At 43.2% G+C, this 26107-nt stretch overlaps 1 protein-coding gene across 1 annotated transcript in view; it reads left to right on the top strand.

Moving 5' to 3' along the window:
- Positions 1-13033: 13033 nt before the first annotated feature.
- Positions 13034-26107, top strand: part of TBX20 (T-box transcription factor 20) — a gene marked incomplete at both ends in the record, with an annotated part of 36912 nt that continues 23838 nt past the window's right edge. The window contains 5 exons of the mRNA XM_084230939.1: positions 13034-13160; positions 16460-16709; positions 17776-17940; positions 21366-21474; positions 24132-24290. Of these exons, the coding sequence (XP_084087065.1) occupies positions 13034-13160; positions 16460-16709; positions 17776-17940; positions 21366-21474; positions 24132-24290 (810 nt within the window). The remainder of the gene's footprint in view (positions 13161-16459; positions 16710-17775; positions 17941-21365; positions 21475-24131; positions 24291-26107) is intronic.

Raw genomic sequence — 26107 nt, 5'->3', positions numbered from 1 at the left:
AACAAAAATTACCAAATGCCCCGAGCATGGGGTTTGATTGGCTAATACCCAATCCTCAATGAATTTGTCATTGACTCTGTTAAAACATTCAGATCAATGGTTTCCAAAAAGAATCCCAGAGTATGAATCTGTTTATTGAATATGCAGATTCTCAACCTATGAAAAAATGACTTTAATTCAGTAAGTGGGGGTGGCTCAAGAAAGTTCCTCTGCAGTTTCTGATATAGTGTGCCCAAAGAAAAATGACCGAGCAAACTTCCAAAGGTGGTTGACCTCAGAACTTATTGAAATGCAGAATCTTCAGATTGACCCAGACTTATAGAATCAGAATTTGCATTTTAATAAGATCCCCACGTGTTTTGTATCCAAATTAAATTCTGGGAAGTATTGCACCATTCTAGAGTAAGGGTTGGTGAACTTTTTCTGTAAAGCACCAACTAGTCAATAATCCAGACTTTGTAGGCCAGGTGGTCTCTGTCATAGCACTCAGTTCTGCCACTATTATGCCAAAGCAGCCAATAAAACAGAGGTTTACAAAATATGATCCATGGGCCAAATAGGATCTGTCACCTGTATCTATGCAGTCACTTAACTAGGAATGGTCTTTACATTTGAAAATGGTTGGAAAAAATATCAGTATTTTGTGACAAAAAATTTATATGAGATTCAAATTTCAAAGTCTATAAATAATATTTTATGTCTTCATAGCATGTTCATTTGTTTCCATATTGTCTATGGTTACATTTATATTATAATGACAGAGGTGAGTAATGGTGATGGGGAACCTCTAACTTACGAAGTCTAAATACATACTATCTAGACTATTACAAAAAATTTGCCAAGCCTTGCAATAGCACTTTATTTGTGGAAATCTGAATTTCATGAAGTTTTCATGTACCACAAAATATTATTATTCTCTTGATTTTGCCCAACCATTTGAAAATGTAATAACTATTCTTAACTTACTGGATGTACAAAAACAGGTGAGAGCTGAAGCAAACTGGGTTCTGCCAAGATTCATTTGTAAAAACAGACTCCAGGTTTCCAGAAAAGAAAATAATTTTCTTAAGTAAGGATTCTCAAACATGAGTATGGCCAGTAGTAGTCTCATTTTAGCCTATTAAAGTCCTAGCCTGGTGTCAAGTACACGATTTGAGAGGACTTCCACTACCCACACACTTTAGAGATGGAGCCCTGATTTGGTTAAGTCAATCAGTGAAACCCAATCCTTTGATCATGGTTTGGGGTTCAAGGCACATGCTACTAAATCAGGGACAATGACATGCAAAGACATAGTTCTGTGCAGATGCTTTGAAAAAGACTATTTGCCAAGCAGTGCTAGCAGTAAGGAAGATTGTAACCTTGAGATCCACTGACAGTCATCTTATGATCCCACGGGAAACCTGTCCTAAAAATAGCACCAATGGTAAATATCCTGAGATGAGAAACGGAGATTTCCTTTGAGACTTGGATCACGCTTACCTGAAGCCATATCTAAGCTATTTAAATGTATAGGTCAACAAATTCCTTTTACAATTTAAACTAGATGGAAAAGCATTTCACATTATTCATAACATGGAATCCTAACTGATGTTCACATGATTTCAACCCTCCTTCCTTAAATCTTTTGTTTCATATATTTGCATTTTATCTAGTCATATATAAGCTCCTCCCTCCATCCAAAAAAAAAAATTAAAAAAGAGCAAATCAATCCTGCATGTCTGTGAACCTTAAAATCAAAGGCAACTTTTATGTAACCCATATGACAAGCAACTGCTGAAAATCAAATTGAAAGCAAGGAAAGGACTTCAAGTTTTCTTCTCTGCTCATGGTACAGAATTTAGTTTCAGTTCTTAGAGGAGTTGTGTGGTCTTCATGATTATTACCCAAATCCCAGCAGGTGTGCTCCAGGATGGGAAGAGTGCCGTTTCATAAATTAGGAAATCAATGATAATCAGAAGTCTTTCCTACTCCTGAGGAGAGCTCATGTCAAAAGGATCAGCATTAGCTTGAAGTTTAGGCTCAGAGACTTACCAGCAGTGTCAACTCGAGCATGTCACTTCTTGACCTAGACTTCAATTTTCAAGTTCCTCCTATAAAAGACAGGGGAAGGACATTTCAAACATTCTGAAATGTCTCTCCCTGCTCTGTAGTAAACTAAGTAAGGATGTTCACCTAACCCAGCACCCATATGTCATGCTTGTGTGGAGAGGGTAGGGACTTGCTGGTGGCCTTTCTTTCTCTAGTTGCACAGAGTGTGTTGTTGAAATCAATAACATACAAATCAGAACCAGAAGCCACCCTTTTGGATTAAGGGTATAGTGGGAAATTTTTAAAGTTACAGATTTCAGTGTGGGAGTTTTTATTTAATCACAAATGGCTTCTCACAAGAAATGGGAAATTCTTGTTTTTCTCTTGCTCTGGTCAAATTCAAGGCTAACTGTCACCAGCCGGAAGACAACAGTGTCATGAGGAGGACTAGGAGTTCAGGACCTCCTTGGGATGCAAGGTTCAAATGCAGATTCCTGCCCTCCATGGCCTACCCCCTCACCCTTCTTAGGCCCCTGAGGCACTACTCTGGGTAGAACCAAGAAATATCCAAAATTCTCAGGTACTTTGATTCAGTACATGTTGAACCACACATTGAAATTCCTGCCCTAAAAAAAGTTTTCTTGTCCCAGAATGTTAAAAATAAACAATAAGCTGTCGTTTCAAATAAAGTCTCATTTTTTAATCTTCCAAATAATTTGTCTGATTGGATTTGCACATAGTCCCATGGAGTTGGCAGTATTTATTATAAAACGAAATTTATTTTACAGTAAATTATATATCAATATATAAAGGTACCTATACTACAGGCCTCTCACATACACTAGGTCTTACTAAACATTAGTTATACAATACAACTACCAAGAGTTATACAATATTGAAAGCAAACACTCATTTTGTAAAACAGTAAATTGTGGCTCAAAGGTGAAATCATTGACAAAAGGCCCTCAGACCACTGCCAGGAATTATGCCTCTTCCCTTAGGTGCCTCCTTAGAAGCAGAGAACTTTCTGAGGTCATTTGGTTGGTTGTTTTTCCTCTGGATTTGCCATCAGTTTTGAAGTATTTTGGCAGAAGGGAAGGGCCTAAAAATGCTAGGAGATGGGGTATGGGTGTTGTGCAGAAAAAATGGCAAGAATCCAAACCTATGCTTTACCACATGTTAGCTGTGAGTTATACAAACTTTCTGTGCCTTAGTTTCTTCACTTGTAAATTGGGAGCAAATGAAATTACACAGGTGAAAGGCTGACACTTGAAATAATTTAACCATATTTATGAGTTATTTGCTTTACATGCCAGAGGAAGAATGTCAATCCAAAAACAGAACTAGGCTTTCGGGAAAGCTGGAAAGCTGAGGCCAGTGCTGGCTGAAGCTGAGCACGCTAATAAGGATTGGGCACTGGGCCCAGGATATCCCACTTAAGGACCATTCACAAACATTCACTACTTAGAAGGTCACTTTAATAATTAGTCTTGCTTTGCTAATTATACTTTACTGATTAGAAAACTACTGCTGACAATACTGAGGTCGCTGTGAGTGCTAATATTTTAGCAGCCATCTGAAAATAATGGTGACTGTTTTTGCTGCAGTTTTTTATCTTTAAATGGACGGTGTCAAGAGGGCATTGTGCTGGTAATGCAAAAAGGAAACTCCGGAGGCCAGAAGACACTGCTGGGTGGTTCACACATTCTTTCCTGGGCATTTGCAAACACGACAATCAGCCTTAAACCTCAGCCTCCTTGCACCAACGTAAACATTCCTTAGGATCAGGAGACAGTTGCTTTCTGGCAGGGATATTTAACAAACAACAAAAAACTGAACTGTGTGGTTTGTAAATCATTTTGCTAGAAACAACTCGTGCTTAAGGAGAACGTTCTCTTTGCTGAGTATTCTACATGCATCATCAATCGACTGATAATATAGGCGCTGGCATTCCAGCCATTTGACAGCTAAGGCAAAGGAGGTACAGAGACATGAAGTGGAGTATCCAAATGCACACAGACAGCAAGTGGCAGAAGTGAAACTTGAACCCAGTCAGTAGTGAACAAAACTAGCAAATATATAAGTGATCACTGGACTTCTTTGAAACGGTCAACCTAGGTTCCTTTTCACCCCTGCTTTTTAACAAATTTTTAAAAGGCCCTTCAAGAGAAAAAAGAGGCAGATACAATTCTACTGCAATAATCGTAACACATTTGAGCGTGCCAAGCCTTCCACATAACAGTTAGGATGCATCAGTTTAGGATGTATAATCTTGCTGACAACCTTTCAGTGTATCTTTCCAGACCCATTTTACGGATGAGAAATTGTGGCTCAAAGAAGGTCAGTGATTTGCCCCAAAGCTACAGAACTAGTAAGGGCTGAGTTGCGGGTAAGGATATAAAAGTCCAATAAAGCAGCAGCCTGAGAAAGGCTGGGTTGAGGCGGCCCAAGCCGTCGCCAGACGCCGCGCCCCTTCTTTCTCAAAGCGCTCCAGAGGCGCTGCAGCTGCGGCGGGACAGCCGGCGGTCTCCGGCCCCAGCCCCCACCCCGCCCTAAGCTAATGGGGGTAAAGCTCGGCCGGCGCCATCCTGCAAGCCCAGTCTGATAATAGCCCTGATTAAATGGCGGGGCAGCCCGGGGAAGGCCCCCGCCGCCGCCAGCGCCACCGTCACCGCGCAGACAAAGCCCCGACCGGCTCGAAGTCGGGCGTCTGCGACCCAGGCACCGGGTCTGAGCGGAGGGCCCCGGGCCTGGCCTCCAGCCCTGGGTGGGAGGCCGCGGGGTCTGAGGGTGGCCCTGGGCGCCGCGACTGGAGAAGCGGGTTTGGATTTGCCACTTGACCATTCAGTTTTTTTGCAAGCACGCCGACCGCGTGGGTCTGGGAGGTGTCTAACTCCACCGCTAGCCTCACCTAGCTTTGGGAATGAGAGGAAGAGGATATGTGACGCCCTTATCCCCTTGCTTCTGGGCTGAGGGTGGGGTTGGGATGAGGGGTCAACCAGAGGATCCCACACCCGAGATGCCAGAGCGCACTCTGCAAGGCCGTGCGCTCCCCGCATCCTGGCGGCTCGGGTGCGGAAATTACTCCCCTTCTCCCCTCGCCTCCAAAGAACTGGGACGCCCCGCAGGCTCTAAGTGCTGTGCGGGTCTAGGTCTCTCTTTAACAGTTTAGGAAAACTCAGAGCAGTTCAGACAGCTCAGGTTCACCGGGCCAGCAAAAGACAAAGCTGCCTTTGACTATCCAAATCTTGGCAGTCGGGCTCCAAATTTTGAGGCATACTCTGAGACTGCAAGTTTTAAGGGGTCATCCTGCCCCGTTCACAGGGCAAATGAAAGCTGCACCGCAGGCGGAAAGAGGATACTGACTCCCACCGAGTGGTGCGGGATCCCTAAAGGCTTGACCTGCCTCCATTTCCACGCGTCCCAGTCGCCATTGAGGAACATACAGATTACTCCGTAATTTCAACATAAAGGGGAAAAAATTACAAAGGCAGTCGAGGTCTGTGATCCACGGACAGCGAAAGACCTACACTTGCCGCTCCCCCTCCTCTATTTGGGGAGGTAGGACTGTGGGCATGCGAATCACCTCTGCCCACATTTGTCGGAGCCAACTTCCAGATCCCAGTGGTACAGACCACAAATTTATGCAGGTACTTCCAGGCTCTGGGGCTGCTATTTAGGAACAGACCAAGAAAATTCAACTCCTTCCTTGGAACTGCTGCTTCTTCAGGCACAAGAAACCAACGAAGATAATAGTAGATTCCAATATGGGAGGAGATTAAGATTTCGGAGAGAAAAAGACTTGGGACACACAGACCATTGCCACATCCCCGCCACCATGAAATATTCCGTGTGCCCTCGAGCAAGTGAATTGCTGGAGACTCATTTTCTGCAAATTTAAAATGCACATGATAATGCTACCACTGATATTACAGATATTATATAGTTCTTGGAAAGCCTAGTGCAGCGCCTGGCACATAGTACATGTGCAATAGATGCTCTTTGTAATGAGCATCTTGAAAAGTTAGCATCCAGGAATTGAAATGTATGCAGAATGCCTTCAAAGTACTTGAATTAATGGAAGAAAATGCAGTGGAGAGGCCAACTATGGGTCTCCAGCTTTTTTAGCAAGAGCTTTCTCAGCAAGGGAGAGTGAGGTTCTATGTGTGAGCAGAGAGCAGGTGTCCCTTAACCCAGGTGGCCATTGGGTTTCTCTTCTGCCACAAAATCCCTGAGTTTCTCACCATCCTCAAAGAAAAGGCTGCTTCTCAAATTAATTGAGTACAGGGTTGAAATTGAAACTGTTGAATACAAACATTTAATTTGCATCGTCCATCTCTAAGTCAAAAGGATGCTTTTTTCCAGTTCTAGAGTTGTTCAATAGTAATGCCTGTATCACACTGGCATTATTAATTTGACCTTCATAATAAACTCAATATAGGTATTGTCAGGGACCACATTTGACAGACGTGGAAATGCAGGCAGCACAGCTTGCTCCTTCTAGGAAGGTTTTTATTAAAGTTGTTTAATTTGTGCTACTTGTATTTAACATTGAGCCACTATGCCCTTATATTCTCAGTTCCCCTAGATTAACAATGAGTAGAATATAATGTATATAGTGCTATTTTTTTATATCAATGCCTTTAACTATATTTCCCTGGCTTGGTAGGCTTTGAATCCTCAATGGGATGGGATCATACAAAAATTGTCCAACCTCCTTCCTATCCCAATAAGCCAATGCCTGGTTGAACAATTAATGGCCACAAATAAGTTTAATTTTTCTGTCTCTGACCCTTGTTTCCTCATGTCTTTTTCACATGTCTATTTCTTGCGTTTTTTTTTTTTATTTTACATGTTTATTAACCGTGTCTCTCACCAAACAGTGCCTTGCATGACTAGAAGTTTGGGGTCTGACCACTGCTCTAATTCTAGAACCTAAGCATAATGTTCAAAGCAAAGTGCCCAGCCCAGGACAAGTACCAGGTAACTGGTGAAGAAATACTCTGCATCCTTTATCTTTTATTAGATGCACTCATCTTTGTTCCCTGACATGATACATGTTTCAAGTCCTCTGCAGCACTTTGATATCTGGGGATGGGATCCAAGTTGTTACTGGGTATATTTTGCATCAATCAATGGTTTCTGGGATGACTTGCAATAGGAGTTGGCAGCAGAGACCTTGGACTGCTGCCTGGGTCTTCCCCATCATGATCTTCCAAACCTTCTGATAAGAACGTGGATAGGTTGTCACCAAACAGCTCGCTCTCGCTCCGGGAGAGCAAAAGTGAGAAGTACTCTAGCAATGACCAGAGAGGACAGTGCCCAGTTAGTTGGTGGAACACTGGATTACCTTCCCTAATGCAGCGATGCCTATGAATCGAAATTGGATGACACCTCTAAAACTGACACTATTGGAAGGAAGGACACTGGCAAGACAGGTGTGCTTGCTCATCCTTTGGGAAGTTGTCTCCTTCAGTTCTGTTTGTTTTTAAACACCTAAGAAACCGCAGGTCTGGAAGAGAACTCGGGGCATTTGTCTGGCTACAGAGTGCTGTGTCCACGCAGGTTCCAAGCACCGCACTGGTGGGCCACCGACAGCTTCATCCCGAAATAGGAGATTCCTCATCCTCTGTATGCTTTCCTCCTTCTAGGGGTGAGGGGGGCACCCCCTTAATTAGTCCAGCACGAGTGGTACCTGCAGGAGCCAGGCTTGCTTTCCAAGCTAGAGATTTGCATTGCTACTGTTTATTATGGGGGCAATTAAGACCAAATTCTTAACTTTTTTGACACTGCCAGGACTAGTGTGAGAGCTCAAAATTAGGCGCCAAAAAGCTCAGTAATCGAGAAATAAAACTTTAAAGCAGTAATTTTAAAGTAAAAATTCACGCAAAATAATTCCTGAAGTAGAAAATATCTACGCTTTAAGTAAGGACAGGATTCGTTGGCAGTGGGGCAATTGGGAGGACGAAGGCAGCAATGTCCCAAGAGGAAGGCAGGACAAGAAGGACCACGCGTGCAAGAGAGATGAAGGTGCAAGAGAGGGGGCTAGAGGGTCTGGAGTTTATGCTCACAGCGTCAGAAGACATCTTTCTTTGCTATTCTTGGGGTCACGTTGTTAGTTTTGCACCCAATTCTAGCGCACTCGGATCAGAGAAGCCCGCGGCGCCTAGGGCCAGCCTCGGAGGGCCTGTGCTCCCGGGATGCGAGCGCCAGCAGGAGGAGCGGGTGGGTGCGGCCCCAGCGAGCATCCTCAGTGCCCGCTCCGGGGCACCGCGCCTCCCCTCTGCCCTCGGGCCGGGGTGGGGGATGCCGCACGCTGTGAACCCCAGGAAGGCTGGTCCCGATGGCAGGGAGAACTTGAGGCCCAGCGCCTGGGACTCGAAGCCAAGCCCCTCAGGCTGCGCGCGCCCACAGCCGCTGGCCTCTGGGGCCTGAGCCGGGATCACCACGCCGCGCCGCCGCGCCGCCGCGCCGCCGCGCCGCCCTACAGAACCTTTCCCTTCCTCCCTGAAGACCTCCCTGGGGAGGAGAGAGACTTGGTTTAGGGTCACAAGACACCCCTGTCCTTAGTCTCACAGCTGGCGGCAAGCGTGAAGTCCCAGAACAAACGGGCGCGCACGCCAGGACCCCAGACGGCCGCGCCCGCCCAGCAGCTGCGCGGGCTTTGCCCTTCGACCGCGACCGGGCACAGGCGCTTCGAACCGCGGCCACTCTGGGCCGCTTCTCGCGGCCGGGGCAGGAGGGGACACTTCTCGGGAACCACCCGGGGTTAAGAAAATGGAACCCCGCTGGGGTGTGCCCCGGCCAGAGGCCCGGACTCCGCGTGGGGGGGAAAGCTCTCTCCGGCCCTCCTGCGGGCGCTGAAACCCCAGGCCGCGCACCCGCCGCCTGCCAGGCGCGGAGACGCGCGCTGCTCTCGGACCGTCCCGGGGACGCGCCGCGGCGCCTGCCCTGGGTCTCGCCGTTCTCCCCACATTGCCCGGGGCCTTTTTTCTGTTGCGTAAACCGCGATCACGAATCCGAAAGCATCGAGGCCCTGTTTGAACGTGTACCTGAAAGAGCGGCAGAGAGGATGGACACGGAATCCCGCGCCCCTTTCCGGGGAGGCTGCCCGTGTGCCCAGAGACCAGTCTCTTTCCTCACCTTCTCCCCCGCGATTATCCCCCGGCACGGGGTGGCGCCCTGGGTCTGGCACCCGGCCGGCCTCCTTGCCCAGGAGCAGTTCTCGTTGGCGGGACAAGCCAAGGACCAGTCCTTTCCGCTTTCAGCGATGGGTTCTGTGTTAGCATTCGTTAAGCGAGGTACCATGGGCCGAAAGCGGGGAACGGATTACTTTCTGTACAGTTCTTGGGGTGCACTAACTTTTGAATTCCGAAGTCTACAAAGAGAATTTGAAAGGATGGTGTGTAAAAGAAAACATCTAATAGTTCTTTATGTAATCGAATTCCGCCTAACAAAACGCAGACTTATAACCAAAATTTTATGTTCTTAGACCTTGGAGTTTAACAGTGTGTAAACAATGGTCCATTGCCATCAAGCAACCCCAATCCTTGGCGTATATTGTAAAACCATCTACACAACTAATCCACATGAGCATGCGGAAGGTACATCTCTGTGATGGAGAATTTGCAATAAAAAATTAAATACAATAAAATTCTCTACGTTTTTTCGTACATTGGGGTAACTGTTAAGGTTAATCATTGCACGCATTGAGCACTTTATGCACTTTACCTCATTAATCTAGAACTATTACTCAGGTTGGAATAAATTGTTGGCCCTATTTTAATGCAGATGGTGAAAGGGGTGAGGGGGGTTGTTGGAGATGTTTAGAAAGCTACACAAATAAATCTTCTCCGTGTCCAGTGCACTTTCCAGTATCTGAAAGTAGCCCCCCCCCCCCAACGTCCTCCGGAGAAGGGCCTGGAGTGATATGTTAAGGTGATGGCTTTACCTGTTAAATTGCACTAACAACGGGGTTTTGAGAAGACTTCAAGACTTGCTGCTCTCAGCCTCAGGATAGCTTTGAATCACCCCTTACAACACCTTTTTGCCAAGTACCAATTCCCCCTTTTTTATAGCACCATATTGATTTGCAAAGGTAATAAATCTAAGAGTAGGAACAGTGTAACCCTGATAATTAAGTTGTAGCTTAGGTTTTACTACCGTGGTTTCAACACCAAGAAGATACATAATTTGTTAGCTATCCCTAAACAGCTTACCTCTCCCTCCTGGGTTTGTTTAAAGTGGCCTTTTTAGTTCCTCTGATTTGCCGCCTACCTCCATAGTTCGCTTACCTTTTCTGTTTCCTATCTTACCTCTAATAGGAAGAATAGCCAAGATTCTTTGCCCACAGGAAACCCTGAACTGGGCTAAGGTCGTGTGGGCATTTGGGACGGGAAGTAGAAACTGATTGGGGGCAAGTCAGCTTTCCATTTGCTCAGCGAATTTTTCTGAAAATATCCCATCATGAACTTATTCAAATTTCAGTCTGAACTATTAAGATAGTTAAGAAAAATACTGCATTCTCTCTGTGAAATACAATGGCAAGTTTTTAAAAACTGAGGTATAATTCCACTGCGAGTTTTTGAAACCTAAATCCAACCAATTAGACTGTGGACATCCTGTTGAAGCATGTATCAAGTTCTAAACGCACGATGACACCACCTCCACCACTACCCCCCAAAACACAAAAACCCCTCTGGACAGAAACCTTACTTTCTAACCAAACCCTACGCGTTTGAGACAGGAAAGAACCCAGTGCGGACCTTTCCATCCAAAAGAAGGGGAAAATAATGTTCCACTAAAGTGGGGTAGGGGTGGGGCTATAATAACCAGAGTCTGGATTGAGTCGGGGTTGTCGTAAACGCAATGGACCAAGGATTCCAGAGTGAAAACTGATCCTTAGGCGCATTCTGAGGTTTACTCTTCATTCTTACCGGAGCTTAACTTGAAAGTCTTCTGCTTGCAGCGAGTGTGAGCTCTACTATCAATCTTCAGGCACAACTGCAGGGCCAGGGTGTGAACAGGGCGGTGACCCGGAGAGCGAGCCCGGTGCTCCCTTCTGCCGCTAGCGGGTTGGGTGGACTGAAGCGGAGCTACGCCCGCTTCGCCAGATTTTCTCTCTCAAAAGCAAACGGAGATGGGTAGACGATTGCTTAAACTTCCAGTACCAGTCTGTGGATTTACAAATTTCCCCCCAACATTTCACACTTTGTCCTTGAAGGCTAATCAGAATAAATTTCTTTATCACCTCCATGCAGAACCTTCTAAGAAACTATTGCTACCCGATGGCAAGACAGGCTTCAATCATTACTCACCGAGAAGTCATCATTTTGCTTACATAAACGTCCTCAATTTTGAGTTCTAGTCTCCCCCGGCCCCCCATCTTTTAATTCACAAGCTGGGGAAGGCTTTAGCAAAAGGGCGGAAAGGTCGGTGGGAAATGAGGGTGGTGGTGGTTGTTTTTTCTCTCTTTCAAGACCCACCGAGTGGTTCCTAATCGCCAGACCGACTGGCTGAAAAGGAGCGCAAATATTTACATGTACAGCTTGAGAGTGTGTGTCAGTCTGAGATTACACGGCTCCGAGCGCGGCGGATTACCCTGCGAATTCGGAGAATTTGAGTAATTCAAGCTAAACAAGGCCAACAGGACGACCCCTACAAGATCGTGGAAGTCCTAGTGGCGCCGAGTTGCGAAGGCAGAAGGTTCCATGTCCGCCAAGCCCGGGGCGCTGTAAAGTTCCCATTCTTGGCGCGTCCAGGGGTCCCCGCAGGCTGCCGCGCCCCCGGGCGACGCGCGGCACCCTCGCCTTCCCTTCCTCAAGGTCACCATTTCTAGTCCCTTTCGAGAATAGGACCCCTGGGTGAGACGCCCACAGGTTTGCGTGGTCCAGAGAGTCCTTTGTCAAAACTTCGCAGCCCTCCCTCAGCTGTATCTCTTGCAGGGCAGAGTCGCTCCAGCCCACCGTCAAGCAAATCTTTTGGGGCGCATCAAGCGCTTTGGGGACCCCAGCTCTGGGAGGGGTTCCCTGGAGACAGGGATCTGGCCCGCTGGCACCGCTCTTTCCCTCTCTTAGCATTTCTCAACTTTCTTTTGTAACTCTGAGCACAGGTAAGAAAAAGAATGGGGTAACTCCCCGAGGCTTCCGCCCGGTCGAAAGGAAGGGTCCCTCCTGGGATCCCGAATGTTAGGCCTTTACAAAAATGCCTTCTCCCAAGAGCGCGCAATTCCCTCCCATCCCGCGACCTCAAGTTCAGGCGGCCGCGCCCGGGGCTGCGGCGCTAGCGTGGCGCTGGGAGCCCAGCCCGGGAGCCGGTGCCCGGGTCGCGGCCGCTGCGCAGCCAGGCCACGCGGGCTCCGGGTTTCGGGCTCCCCCGCCCCGCCCGGCGCCCGGCCCCGCCCCCGGCGTTGGCCTCAGGAAGCGGTGACGTGCGGCGGCGCTGACTGGCTGCGGGCTGCGGGAATTGCGGCCGCCAGCAAATTAAGGCGCAGGGCCGCGGCCGCCCCGGCGCAGTGTTCCCGGCGCCGCGCAGCAGAGCGCACGCCAGTGTTGGGGCTCCCCGGCGCCCGCCCCCTCGCAGCGGCTTAGGCTGCAGCGGCTGTCCCCGGCGCGGGGAGGGAGGAAGGGCGCGGGGTGGGGGTGGGGGGTTCCTGAGGGACCCTGGGGCTTTGCCCAGCTGATGCCCGTCTCCAGCTTGTGGTGCAGCTTGTGGTCCCGCGGGGCGCACTGGTGTTTGCGCACCGGGTTGAGGCCGCCGTTCGTCCTTCTCTGTCCTCTCCCACCAGTTCGAAGCCCCTGCAGCCAGTGCGTTCCGCCGGCGGGAGAGTCGAGAGACCAGTGTGGAAGTTTTGGGAGGTTGGGGCTGACTGCCCCGCAGTCCTCGACTCCCCTGTGACCGCATTCAGAAACTTTGCACTGTGTTTCGGTCTTGGTCTCCCCTCGGGAAGCTGGACAGCTGCTCGGCAGACCTGGTTCCTGGCCAGGAGTGCGCACTTGGGGCCATGGAGTTCACGGCGTCGCCCAAACCTCAGCTGTCCTCCCGGGCCAACGCCTTCTCCATCGCCGCGCTCATGTCGAGCGGCGGCTCCAAGGAGAAGGAGGCCGCGGAGAACACCATCAAACCTCTGGGTAAGTCGGTCTCCCCGGCTGTGCCCTGCGAGCAGGGCAAGGGATGCTGTTCATCTATCTGGCTCCGGGTCTTTGGGCTGCGGGAGGCTCTGGAGGGCGCCCGTCTTTCCTGGCTCCTGGCAGCTTCTGACCCCCGAGGCCATCGGGTTGGGAGATTTTTTCATTTTGGCGCAAGTTTTCTTTGGGGACTTCACAATATATTAAATACAACCAGTATCCCATCTCGTGTGCGCTCCAGTCGCTGTCCCTACCCATTTATCTAGATTCTGATGTCAAGTTAAACCTGTGGGGTGCGTGAGTTTCGTAACAACGCAGGGATAGATAATAATAAAACCCCCTTTTAAGCTCAACAGCTTAAAGTTTATAATGCCTGTGACCCCTGTTTGTGCATTTGAAGCCAAGGAGAACTGAAATGTAGTAGAAACTAGTTTAATTTTGCTTTCCCTCTAAACTAGAGTCAGCACTTTAAAATCACTGTCAAGTGCTGTAGAATTAGCCATTTCTCCCATCTTCTTCACAGAAGCTCTTAGATGTATCCGTTAGACATCATTTTATAACTGTCGTCATTTTCAGTGGAGGTTGGCAAAAACATTAACCAGTAACCATTTCCCAAATTCCTCATCTTTTAGCTATACTGTTTATTTAGCAACCTTTACCATTTATAGAAGATACTAGACTCAGAGTAAAGGGAGAACAGAGATTATGTTAGCCCAAGTGAATTGTGTGGGAAAGAAATTGCTGGAGATAGTGTTTAAAAATCCCTCTACAAGTGAGATAGAAAGAAGTGTTCTCTTCATTACCTCTTGGGTACCCAGAAGATATTTTATACTTCCTGATCATTTGGTAGCCCCCAAAACAGTGAGAGCATCAAGTAGCAAACAAAATATTTACTTTTTAACTCATTGAATTTTTGTTTTGCTTCCTTCTTCCGGGCGCTTTAATAGCTCTCATCCAAAATAAAAACAATAATCTGAAAGATGAGGTGTTAGAGATGAAAAATAAAGCACCTGGGCAGAGAAACAAGAGAAAACTAAAATTCCCTAACATCTTGAAACCAGGGAAAAGGAAACCAGACTCTTTCTAGAAAACATAATGATATCTAAAAATTTCATCCAAGATTTTTACTTCCTTTCCCCCCTTTTTCCATTTGCCCCCATCAAAATCTAAATCTGCCAAAGAAATGGAAACCAATTAAACAAAATGTATGTAGAAATAACTTAACTTCCAATTTCAAAGTTACGTTTGTTGCACTTCTCAGCAGTGTCCACTCCTATTTAGAGGGCTTTGAAATTCTTTATAAATGCTTCCATCTCAGTTTGGTAGCTAGGAGGAAAAGCGGATTCCAGGTTAAAATTCCTGGAGAAATACAGACAATAGATGCCCAGTCAGCCAGTTTGCGTGCCAGCTCCACCTTCATTTTAGCACTGCTTTTTTCTCTCTTTATTTGCCTGGGGAAACACAACTTCTATCTAAATTTTGAAGTATAAAACCACTCCCAGCTCACAGCACTCCTTACCCCACACGTTCACAATGGGTAAATTGAGTGTCCCTCCCCTGGACTTTAAGGATGGGATCTGAAAGAATCTGAAGGTATTCTTGTCCCTTTCAATGGCCAGTTTGACAGAGTCCTATTAGTGACTACAAGCAAAGGACTGGTCAGGAGAAACACCTAAAGTTTCTGTTAAGAGAGAATGTGTTACCTTGAAACCCTGGTCAGATATTGAAGCAACAAAGTGTCTCAGGAGTGCCTATTTAAATACATTAAGTCTATTTTAGAACTGCCTCAGACCACTAGAGCATTTCTTTTAAAAAAAAAAAATTTATTGAGATATAATTGACATCTGTCACTGTGTTAGAACATTTCTGGATCATTTCTTTTTCCTGCACTGCCCAACCCTGACATTTAGTTAGTACCAGGCTAAGGGAGTTTGCTTTTTTAAATTATAAGAAAATAAGAAAATTCCTAAGACCACTTGTTAATGTTCTAAAAAGATATTATGTAAATGTTTTTCTGAAAGTAAGATTTTGTTGTAACATGGTTCTCATTCTTTGAATTTGAAAACAGAAGGTTAAGAATTAATTTGGTTATTTTTAATTTAAAATATTTCCATGAATTGGATTATTACTGTAAGGAAAAAAGATAAAAATTCTCTATTTCCAGTGTGCCTTCCCCACAAGGAAAAATTAAAAAAAATTATATGATATAAACATGTCACAGTGCCCACATACATGTAGAACTTGCTTCAGTACCTTGAGGGCACTTAGAACAAAGTTGTTTGGAAATCAGTTTCACATTTCAGATTCAAGTAGTTTCTTTTTTAAGGGATGCAAGATAATTGGAACAATTACAAAACTCCCCCTGTATTCCATCAAAGTGACTGGTGTAGTCCCAGGCCCTTATCAGCTGTGGAGGAGAATGTGTGGTTCATAGGCAGTGGTATTCCAGCCTGGTGGTAGATGGCAAAGCATTAGTCCAACTTAATATTCTTCCAGCCTGGGTTTGGGACTATTTCCTCACTTCTAAGATCTTTTTGAGAGAGACAGAGAGAGAGTGTGTGTGTGAGAGAGCAAGAATTTGTCCTTAAAACAGTTGTTTTAAGATTATTCCAAAAACAGCCCAGACAGATCACTCCTCTGATTTAACAAGCTGTGCACGAGGGTCTTTTTTTAAGATCTCAGGCTGGAGGGATATCGTAAAGAATACCTTAATCTAACTAAAGCCCTGGAAACTGGGAACCAGGCAGAGAAATGGAATGACTTAATTCTATTTTGAATCCTGTCTCCCCCACACCCTTATTTTCTCTTTGAGGAAGAGAGAAGGGAAGGAAAAGCTCTCTCAAAGTGAGAAAGGTGCTGATATATTTCTGTGCATGCCCTTGATCTCCATGGAGACAAACTTTTCCTGCTTGTCAAAGAGAGGGGACTAGATCCCACAAATTGTGAAATTTAGAACTTAAGTGGGATAACAAATAGGTATACTTGCTTTTTGTCCCTAACGATTTCCACCTTTCCTTTTTTTCCATGCCTTATGTTTTTATTTGTGAAAGTGGTTTCAGTAATAGTGGTTACAAACTTGGTTCTAGAACTTGTTTGATTCAACAAGCATGCCTGCGGGCATGTCACTCCTTGGGAATCCTGTTTCATTTGCATAGTTGTGGGCTATTTCTACCTTTCTGGAATTTCTTAGTTTAACTTTTCTGAAGTTAAATCCAGATACCTTTTCAGTTATGCTGCTCTCCTTCCTGTGTCTTTCCTTGCTCGATGGTGTCAGCTGTCATTCTCTATTCTCTTTCTTGCAGAACAATTTGTTGAAAAGTCATCCTGCGCCCAGCCCCTGGGTGAGCTGACCAGCCTGGATGCGCATGGGGAGTTCAGTGGCAGCGGGAGCAGCCCATCTTCTTCCTCTCTCTGCACGGAGCCACTGATCCCCACCACTCCTGTCATTCCCAGCGAGGAAATGGCCAAAATCACCTGCAGCCTGGAGACCAAGGAGCTCTGGGACAAATTCCATGAGCTGGGCACAGAGATGATCATCACCAAGTCGGGCAGGTAGCTGGTCCTCGGCGGGTGAGGAGTTGGGACAAGGGGATGATGCATGGCTTAGGGCCATTACAGAAGCTGGTGAAGCTGTGCTGGTCACTGGTCATGACCATTGAGTAGAAGGTTCGCTCAAGAAGGACTCCTTCCAGAGCACTTCCTGTTGGAAAAAGCTGCTGAGACAAATTTTCAGGCTTTTGCTTTCTTGGGATACAGCCACGGGAATGCCCTACCCCAGTCTTGATGGAAAGGACAAAGGGAACAGGGATCTTGGCTCTGCAGCCCAGGAGGACTTGGAGGCACAGGGTAGGGATCTGGAGAGGAGTGTTTGGGGTACAGGGTAAACTGCTGGTTGCTTGGAGGGAGGCAGGTAGCTTTCCTTTAATCGATGTCAATATGCAGAAGCCACCAATCTCATTAAAAGCTAAAAGCAAAACCTAGGCAGAAGAATGACATTTGAAACAACTCTCCAGGTAGGATGGAGTGCTGGTGCAGAAGGCCCCTTTGCATCTAAGATAGCCAGGCAGGTTCAGCCTGGGCAGGAAGCTGGGCCGGGGCGGGGGTGGGGGGAGGGGGGATGCGCCTCTGGGTCCAGGGCTCGGTGCACAGCCCTAGCCTGTAGAATCTGGTTGCTCCAGCTCTCAAAACTCTGGGAAGGGCCCCTGGGCCTCTTGAAACCCAAGCAGAGAACCCTGCTCTGACTTTGTTTGACAGAAGCTGGAATTTTCTTGCTGCCCCAAGGGGGTTGTGAGCTGCTCCTGCACTGAGTCCAGGAGCTTCAGGTGCTTGATAATTAAGTTGCTGAAGATTTTCCTTAATGACAGACCTTTGTATTTCAAAAAAAAAAAAAATGAAACAAAACTTTTCACCTACCAATGAGGACTCAAGTGAAGATGACATCTAAAATTATCTAGGTTTGGGAGAAAGTTGGGTCTCTTATTCACATCTCTATTTCTTTCCAGGAAACAAAAGCAGCGGTTTAAGGGAGGGGAGTGGGGCCCTTGTTTTTCTCTCTTTAATCCAAGCCAGCTCATTAGGGGGTGTAAGCTCCCGCCAATTATCTGTCTCCCTGTGTCAGGAGGATGTTTCCTACCATCCGGGTGTCCTTTTCGGGTGTGGATCCTGAGGCCAAGTACATAGTGCTGATGGACATCGTCCCTGTGGACAACAAGAGGTACCGCTACGCCTACCACCGGTCCTCCTGGCTAGTGGCTGGCAAGGCTGACCCACCGCTACCAGCCAGGTTCGTGCCTACAGATTCTCTGCCTGAGCAATACGAATCCTGCTGGCATAATGTCTCTGGTCCTGGTTGTTTAAATTTTAAACAGGTCTGTTTTGAAAGCAGTGGGTTCTGGCAAGAGAACATTTCAAGCTCAGACACACTCCAGTATTACTATATAAAATACGGGTTAGTCTCTGAAAATGGCAGAATTTGTGCATAGACAAAACGTTGTCTTTAATTTGATCTTTCATTGTAATTCATTCCAAAGTTTTTCCTAATTTCAGTTTGGATATTTGTTAGAAATCTGGATCCATTTTATATGGCAGCAATCATTTCTAATTGGCGACTTAACCCTGCTTGAAATCTTTTTTCAAGAGTGAGTTTTAGTAAAATAGTTGTTTACAGTAAATATTTGTTAACAATGTGGTTTTATATGCACATAATTAACATTATCTGGATAAACAGTGGTTGTATTTGACCAATAAAGGACTTAGAGATTTTAAGTAAGAAAAACAAGCTCTTTTTTTCTCTCCAAAATAAATTTAGTGTGAATTAATTCAATATTAGGTTAATAGCTTTTTAATATATTGGAATATATAAATTTATTTTTGTGCTATTTATTGCTAATAATCTTTTTTTCCCAGATGTCCTCAGATTAAAAATCACTTGCAAACTTTTATTTGTCTGCCCTGGGCATTCTTTGGAGAAAGAGCTTGTATTTGCATGTGTGAATAATAATAGTTGAAGTTAAAAGAATTAATTGCTTACTTGAAAACAAAACAAAGGACACTACCTCACTTTACATTTAGGGCTCTAAAACCAAGCCTCACAGCCTTTAATTGTTTTGTGACTATTTTTGTAACTGATTAAGAGTTCTTATCAGAGTTAAGAATTATTTTAAATATACAGATTTAGGAAATTTGAAGTTATGGCTGGTTTGAACTACATGTTTAGTTTGAAGTCTTAGCAAGGCGCAGAATGAACACAGATATTTACACATGCAATTCAGATATAAAATTAAGTTTACCTAGTAGTTGACCCAAGTATTGTGTTTACAGTATGTTACAAGTGCACTAGAGAAGAGATGAAAAGCAGGATCTGAAGGATCTCCCTTCCCATAAGAGACTAGGAAGGATATCTTCCTGGCCAGTATGTAAATTAGTATGTTAAATAACGAGGGAATTTGCGAACAATTGTTTGTTTAATTGAGCAAGAACCACTAGTTTACAGTAGATATTAAAATGAATTGATTTAGTGTTTCGCATTATTTATTGCCCAATCACTAATTTGCTTTCAGTCTTCAGCTTCCTTCCAAATTTTTCAATTTTATTTTAGAGAGAAAGAGAAAAATGTTTTAGCAGATTCCTAACCATTTTATAGGCAAATTCTCATTTCTTTTTTCAAAGTGTTTCCTCTAAGAAGTTAATCACTCTTATTTAACATACATTTTCTCCATATCTGAAGGTATGGGGAACTGGTGCAGGCCGGCAGGACTTTGGAAATATGACATGCCTTGTTTATGTTACTAATCTGTTCTGGTTGGAGATGGAAAGCATGTTCCAATATGCTATCTTAACTGAAGCATGTTTAAGTTATTGCTGGAATTTTAAGTCCAAAGGGACTTCAGAGAGGAGGGGCTTCCTGTATGTTCTTTCATTCATCCTAGTTCAGTTTATGTATGTGTATATTGATAAACAAGTTTAATACATTATAAGATAGAAATATACTCAATAATTTAAACAAGTGTTTGATATTATAATAACTATTGTGTGATATAATTTGCTCTATTTTCCAACTTTGCTAGGCAAAGTTGAGGAACTTGGGAGGTGATCATTTTTGTAATGTTGATAGAAATTCTGTATGGTTCTAGGTCTTTGGAACATTTATTTCAGGCTAAAATTCATCAGTCAGATGTTACTAATCAGAAGTAATTCTTGGCATTATTGTTTGAACATAATTACGGGCAAGACATTTATATGATCTAAAATAATGTTGTATTTTAAGGTAGGATCTTTTCTTGGAAGTTATTGATATTTAACTAAATTTATCTTTTTGTTAATGTGATTACAAATGGTGAAGTAATCAATAAAAAGGAAACATTTTATCAATTTCTACGATTTTAAGTATTTTTGAATCTTCTGGAAAGAGGGGGTATGTGAACTATGGTGGTGATCAACAAAACAACTATACTTATAAAATACACCTTTGGAGGATAACACTTGAAAAGTTAGTATTACTGTGTCATCAAAGAATACTTCAATTGAAAGGCAATTTTGAACAATACTAAGGAAAAAATTAAACAGATAGACAAACAGCTTCCATGTTTCCACACATGGACCTGATTCTTCCATTTTCAGTCCCCTGTGCACAAATTACTGCACAGACTTCTTTTTCTTTATATAAATGTTGCAAGGAAAGGTTTTGTGACTTTTTTTCCCCTGCCTTTACCTTAATCAAAATATTTATGTTTAGTTATCCAAAAAATTCTGTCCAAAATTTCGACTGAAATAACCCTGTTACGTGAGTAAAGGAATTTGTCCTTTTTTTACATGGAAACTTTTGCCTTCCCCCTCATTAGCTCTATAATCTCCTCCAGTTTTGGAATGGTTTTTGTATATCCACCAGGATTAGGATATACAACAGATGTGTACTTAGTATAATGGCTGCATGTAACTTTGATTGAGTAAAAGATTGCCTTGCCCATGGCAGTTGATCAGTGAATGAATACATGACAAATATATTATTTTTGCCATCAAAGTTTTTTTTTTTTTGAGGGGGGGCTTAGGTTATTTATACATAAATACATTGAATAATTTGAAGCTTACTCAGCTTGTTTTCGCTCTTGTTTAGCAGGAGCTTAACTAAATGATGAAAGTAGTAGCGTGTGATGGGAGCCAGGGACTGATCTGTGACTATAAAAGTTCCCCAGGTTACTTTATTACAATTAATCTGTCTTATTAATGCAGGATATACACTTTAAGCTGAATCACCTTCAAGTTTAAATAAATGGATTCACTAAAATTATTTCCTCTTTTAGTTTCTTTATACCTTCTTGGCTTGTTATGCTTGTACTAGGAACTTGTTATACAATTAGCATGACCTTGTCTTTGTTTAGAAAATACCAAATACCTATGACAATAAGATTTTATATTTGACAAAAACAGCACGTGGAAGAAAACTTACCTTTAAAAAAGAGACTTGCTCAGCAGATAATAAAAAATTTATTAAATATTACCTCTTTTTAGATCATTGGTATGCAAAACATATTTAGATGTTTTAGTTATTTTGGTATTGCTGTATTATTAAATTTGAGATATATGGGGCAAATAAAATTGACCATTTATATGAGGTTTTTGTGTTCCTTTAGAATCAGAATATTTTGTAAACCACAGAGAATTTTTTTTTTTTTAATATATCTCAATAAGATTTTCCAATAATTTTCTTAGGCTGTATGTGCACCCAGATTCTCCTTTCACTGGTGAGCAGCTACTCAAACAGATGGTGTCTTTTGAAAAGGTGAAACTCACCAATAATGAACTGGATCAACATGGCCACGTAAGTACAATGCCTTGGACTCTGTGGGTTTCCTGAGATGGAATGGAGATGTCATACACAACTGCCTCCCTCTGAGTCTCTTTCTCCTCTCTCTCTCTCTCTCTCTCTCTCTCTCTCCCCCCCCCCTTCCTACCCTCCATCTGGTAGTCATTTGATGAGAACTTTCTGTGAGAACAACATCATGTTCTTCACTGTTGTTGTCAAGGGGTCATTTACAGGGATGCCATGTTCCATTTCTATGCAGGAGGGTCCATAACTGTCCACATTATGGCTTACCTAAGACTTCTGCAACCACTTCACCATCTGCACCAACTAAACAAAGGGAACATGCATTTTGGAGGCTATGACAGCATGTTGTGGGATTAAACACCTCATTTCTGTCAATGGTGCATCCGATAACATAAAGGGAGTGGGGGTAAGACCTTCTTTGGGGAGTTCCCAAAGTGTGTTCTGTAGAATACCGTCATGTCAGATGTAATATAACAAAAGATTACTATAGCCAAATACATTTGGGAAAGTGCTATTTATTCATCCTGTATCCTTTTTATAGAGAGAGGCTTAAGAATATTAAAGAACTAGAAGTTTTGCAATTAAAAACAAAGCAATTAGATTGTAAATCAAAATGTGGAGAAAAGAGCAATTGGAATTCCTAGCTCTTGTCAATTAATAAACCAGTAGCATCGAGGAAGGCCTTTATACATTTGATAAGCTTCTTTTTCAAGGAACTCTCAGTGATGTTATAAAATGATGTAGTAATAGTGCTTGAGATTTTATGCTCAGAAAATTCTAGACCAACTTACATTCTTCTTCTGGTTGAGAACAATAGTGTTTGTTTTTTGCCTTGATTGCCTGAAAGCTAATTGGTATTTTCATAGTTGTTTTTCTTGATTTAGATATTCTGATGTAATTATTCTCTCTTACCACCTTTATTAACGCTGTTATTGCTTGAAGGCCTTCTTTCCCCTGCCTTTACCTTAATCAAAATATTTATGTTTAGTTATCCAAAAAATTCTGTCCAAAATTTCTACTGAATCTGTCTATGCAGTTGAAAAGAATAGTTTCAAAACTTTTGTCAGAAAATATGTTTATAAGTAGATAATGAATTAGAGAATTTTACACATGGTTTCCAATGGTTGGGTTCAACCTGGGGCCAAATCAGTAACTTCAGGCATTGCCGTCATCCATTGGCTCACAGGAGACCTTGCTTATCACAGTTAAGTCAGAGTAGCCAGTGACTCATGACTCTGCATGGGTTGTTGGCAATGTATCCATAGCTTTGTGTTAGTTTATATGTTAGAAAAGATAGTTGACCTTTATCTTTAAGGATTTGTTGACATACTTGCCCTTTCTTTTTTCTTTTTTTTTTTAATTTACATTTCTTTCTTTTTTTTAAAGATTTATTTTTTATGCATACAAGAGCTGGGGTACAGGCCAGAGATGTGGTGGGGGTTGGGGGACAGTGAGAGGATTCACCAGAGACAGAGTGGGGAACAGAACAGGCAGACTGAAATACACTGCTGAGGGGAGCAGCGGGTGAGACAGGAGAGGTCTGCTGCTCCTTGTTGAAAGCTTTGTGGCTGGGGATCGAACTCATGCTACAGAGGCTGCAGATTGCTTCATAGTGCAGAGCTTAACCCCTTGTGCCACCAGGGAGGCCCCTAAAACTTTAATTATTTAATATAACTCTTTGTCAGCAGAAATACTGTGTTCTGAAAACTATAAGGAAAAAATTCTAGATTCTGTGTTGTTCTGCCAAGTCCTTTGAATCTGTCCTTAAGTAGCTTCCTCTATTAGATGCACATTTAGTTTTATAACAGGAATTCTTATTTCTAGGAATTCAGGTCGGTTTTTTTTCTTTATATTTTAAATATTTATTTATTTTAGTTATTTGCATCTTTTATTGGAATCCATGCCTCTTTAACCAGGGTATTTTTTGATTTCTAAATACTGACCCCTTTTGTTAGCTAAGGAAGGGTAGATGAGCATCACTACCTTTCATGTCTAGTTCATAAACTGGAAGTTTGGAATCAGTGAAGCTGTCAGAAATAACAACAACAATAAAGTTTATATTTACTGAGTAATTCCTATTTGCTATGCTATTTATCATCTAATCTGCATCACATTCTTCTATGAAATTAATACTGCTTTTGTATTTGAGAAAACTGGAGGTTAGAAAACTGGAGATGAGAGAGCAGTAAATTCAGTCCTCTAGCCAAGGATTAATGCCAAATTGCCTTGCTGAGTTTTTTTACATTTTTTCCCATATAAATAACAATCTGGCCTACTAGAATATACAATTTCTTACTTTAGAAAGTTGAGACATACATGTTTTTGTCTAACTAGACCATCAAAAAACATTTTATTAGGACTTGATTTAAAATAAATAAACTTAACCTCCAGATGGTTTTCTCCCCATTATTTTAGAAAGGATACTTGAAATGACCTGTAATATTTGCAGTTGTTTAGTAAAATATCATTCACAGCGGTGACTCTGCAGTATTCTTTGTAAATGATTTGCCTTTAGAGTAGAAAGGGAAGATCCTAATTTTAAAACTGAATTTGAAATTGCAGATTTTATCTTTTCTTTTCCTTGTTATCATTTGGCCTGATTAACAATGAATTTCAAATTCAGTGCTTCCCATCTCTTTTTGGTGTAGATAATTTTGAACTCAATGCATAAGTACCAGCCGCGGGTGCACATCATTAAGAAGAAAGACCATACAGCCTCATTGCTCAATCTGAAGTCTGAAGAATTCAGAACTTTCATCTTTCCAGAGACAGTCTTTACGGCAGTGACTGCTTACCAGAATCAACTGGTGAGTACCACACACAATTTATTTCCTGAGTAAGATAAGAATTTAGGAGGTTTGTTCCATTGGAGAGGAGAACTATCCCAGTACTCAAAATAGAAGATCATTTTGGAGAGAGCTATTGAAGATCTGTCTCAGAACATCTAAGTGTGTTGAGTGACTTCAGCTCAACATTAAGAAGGCTTGTGCTACATCATCTGTTCTAGAATTTTTATATTCCTGTCCACTCCCCTGCCTAAACATGCCCCAATCTGCCTTTTCAAATTTCCTTCTCTAAAAAAAGGGCTTCTGTCATGAGTGGCACACGCAGGGCAGCTCGATTGCTCTGCATGCGGAATCAATATCAAATTTCCTTCTCTAGAAAATAACTTACTTCCTTTTCCTCCTGGTAGAGCCACATGAGGTGTATAACCTACAGTCACTGAGTCATAAAATTTAGTAGTTCAATTCTTTTGACTAAATTAATATTGATACTTTAGATATTTTGTGAGGCTCATTCAGCTGTAACCTAGGGTAAGATAATTCTAGTAAAAGTATTTTCAAATGTTTCTTTAGATAATAAATTATGGTATATAAGCAGTTGTGTAACTAGCATCAAAATACTTAATTTACAATTTTGAATTATATATTTCCTTCTGTTATACATCAAATTTAAAATTTATGCTTTCCTTCATCCATAAAAGTTAGTTCGGGCCTCCCCTGTGGTGTAGTGGTTGAGCGTTGGGTTGCGAAGCTGCCCACAGTCTCTGCAGCACCGGTTCGATTCCCGGCCGCTGGGTGAGGGTCCCACATGGCGCGCAGACCTCTCCTGCCATCCTCTCCTGCTGCTCCCCTCAGCAGTGTACTTCGTCAGTCTGCCTGTTCTGCTCTACCCTCTGGCTCTGGTGAATTCTCTCGCCCTCCCGTGCTTCTGACTGTATCCAGTGCTTGTATAAATAAATAAATAAATCTTAAAAAAAAAAGTTAGTTCAACTCAGTAAGTATTATCAAAGTCTTACTCAGAGCCAGGTGCTCTTAGATATTCCCTGCTCTTAGGTTTTCTTCTTTCATGTTCAGCGTAATCCTGAATGGCTTGGGGTGATAATCACACTCTATGGTGAGGAATGTGAAGCCACAAGAGGATAAGTAATTTTCCCATAGTCGGGAAGAACCAGAGGTAGAGTTCCTTTCAGTAAAAGGAACTCACATTGTCACTTTACTTGACAAATTTGGCTATGTGTAGCCCCTCTCTGTCTTCATATCTTGCTTTTGTTTGGGTAGTTGTAGGCAACTAGGACTGTTGCTTTCCTCTTATCTTGGTTTTATGGTAAGGATACTGAGGTGCTGCTTGATAGAAGCTGTTAAGTGCTGCTTGATAGAAGCTCCAGAGTCTAGAGTGGGGTGGTCAACTGGAGGAGACATGCGGAGAGTCTTTGGTCTAGATTCTTCAGGAAGAACAAAAAGATGGAGCCGAAATCTCATATTATAAAAATAGCTCTTATTTGGATACCTATTGAGTAAGGCACCATTTTAACTGCATTAACTTACTTAATCTTTACATAGATGCTATGAGATAGGAATAGCTTTTTATTCCACATTTTCCAGCTGGGAAATTGAGGTGTGGAGTCAAAGAATTCATCCAAAGTGCTCACAGATTTGAACCTACGTGGTTAGAAGTTAAGAATTATTCTTATCCTCTGAGCTGTAGAAGCCTGCTGGTGTTCTTAGGAAGCAGAACTTCATTTTCTCTTAGCTTTTGATTCTGATGGACTCTGATATTATTTCCAGAGGGATATTATGTTCATTTTTTTTTTTCAGCAAATGCTCACCACTTACTTGCTGTG

Source organism: Talpa europaea (assembly GCF_964194135.1).
Source record: "Talpa europaea genome assembly, chromosome: 3".
Taxonomy (NCBI): Eukaryota; Metazoa; Chordata; class Mammalia; order Eulipotyphla; family Talpidae; genus Talpa; species Talpa europaea.
The sequence above is the reverse complement of the archived record's forward strand: the minus strand, read 5'-3'. Positions and strand labels throughout refer to the sequence as shown.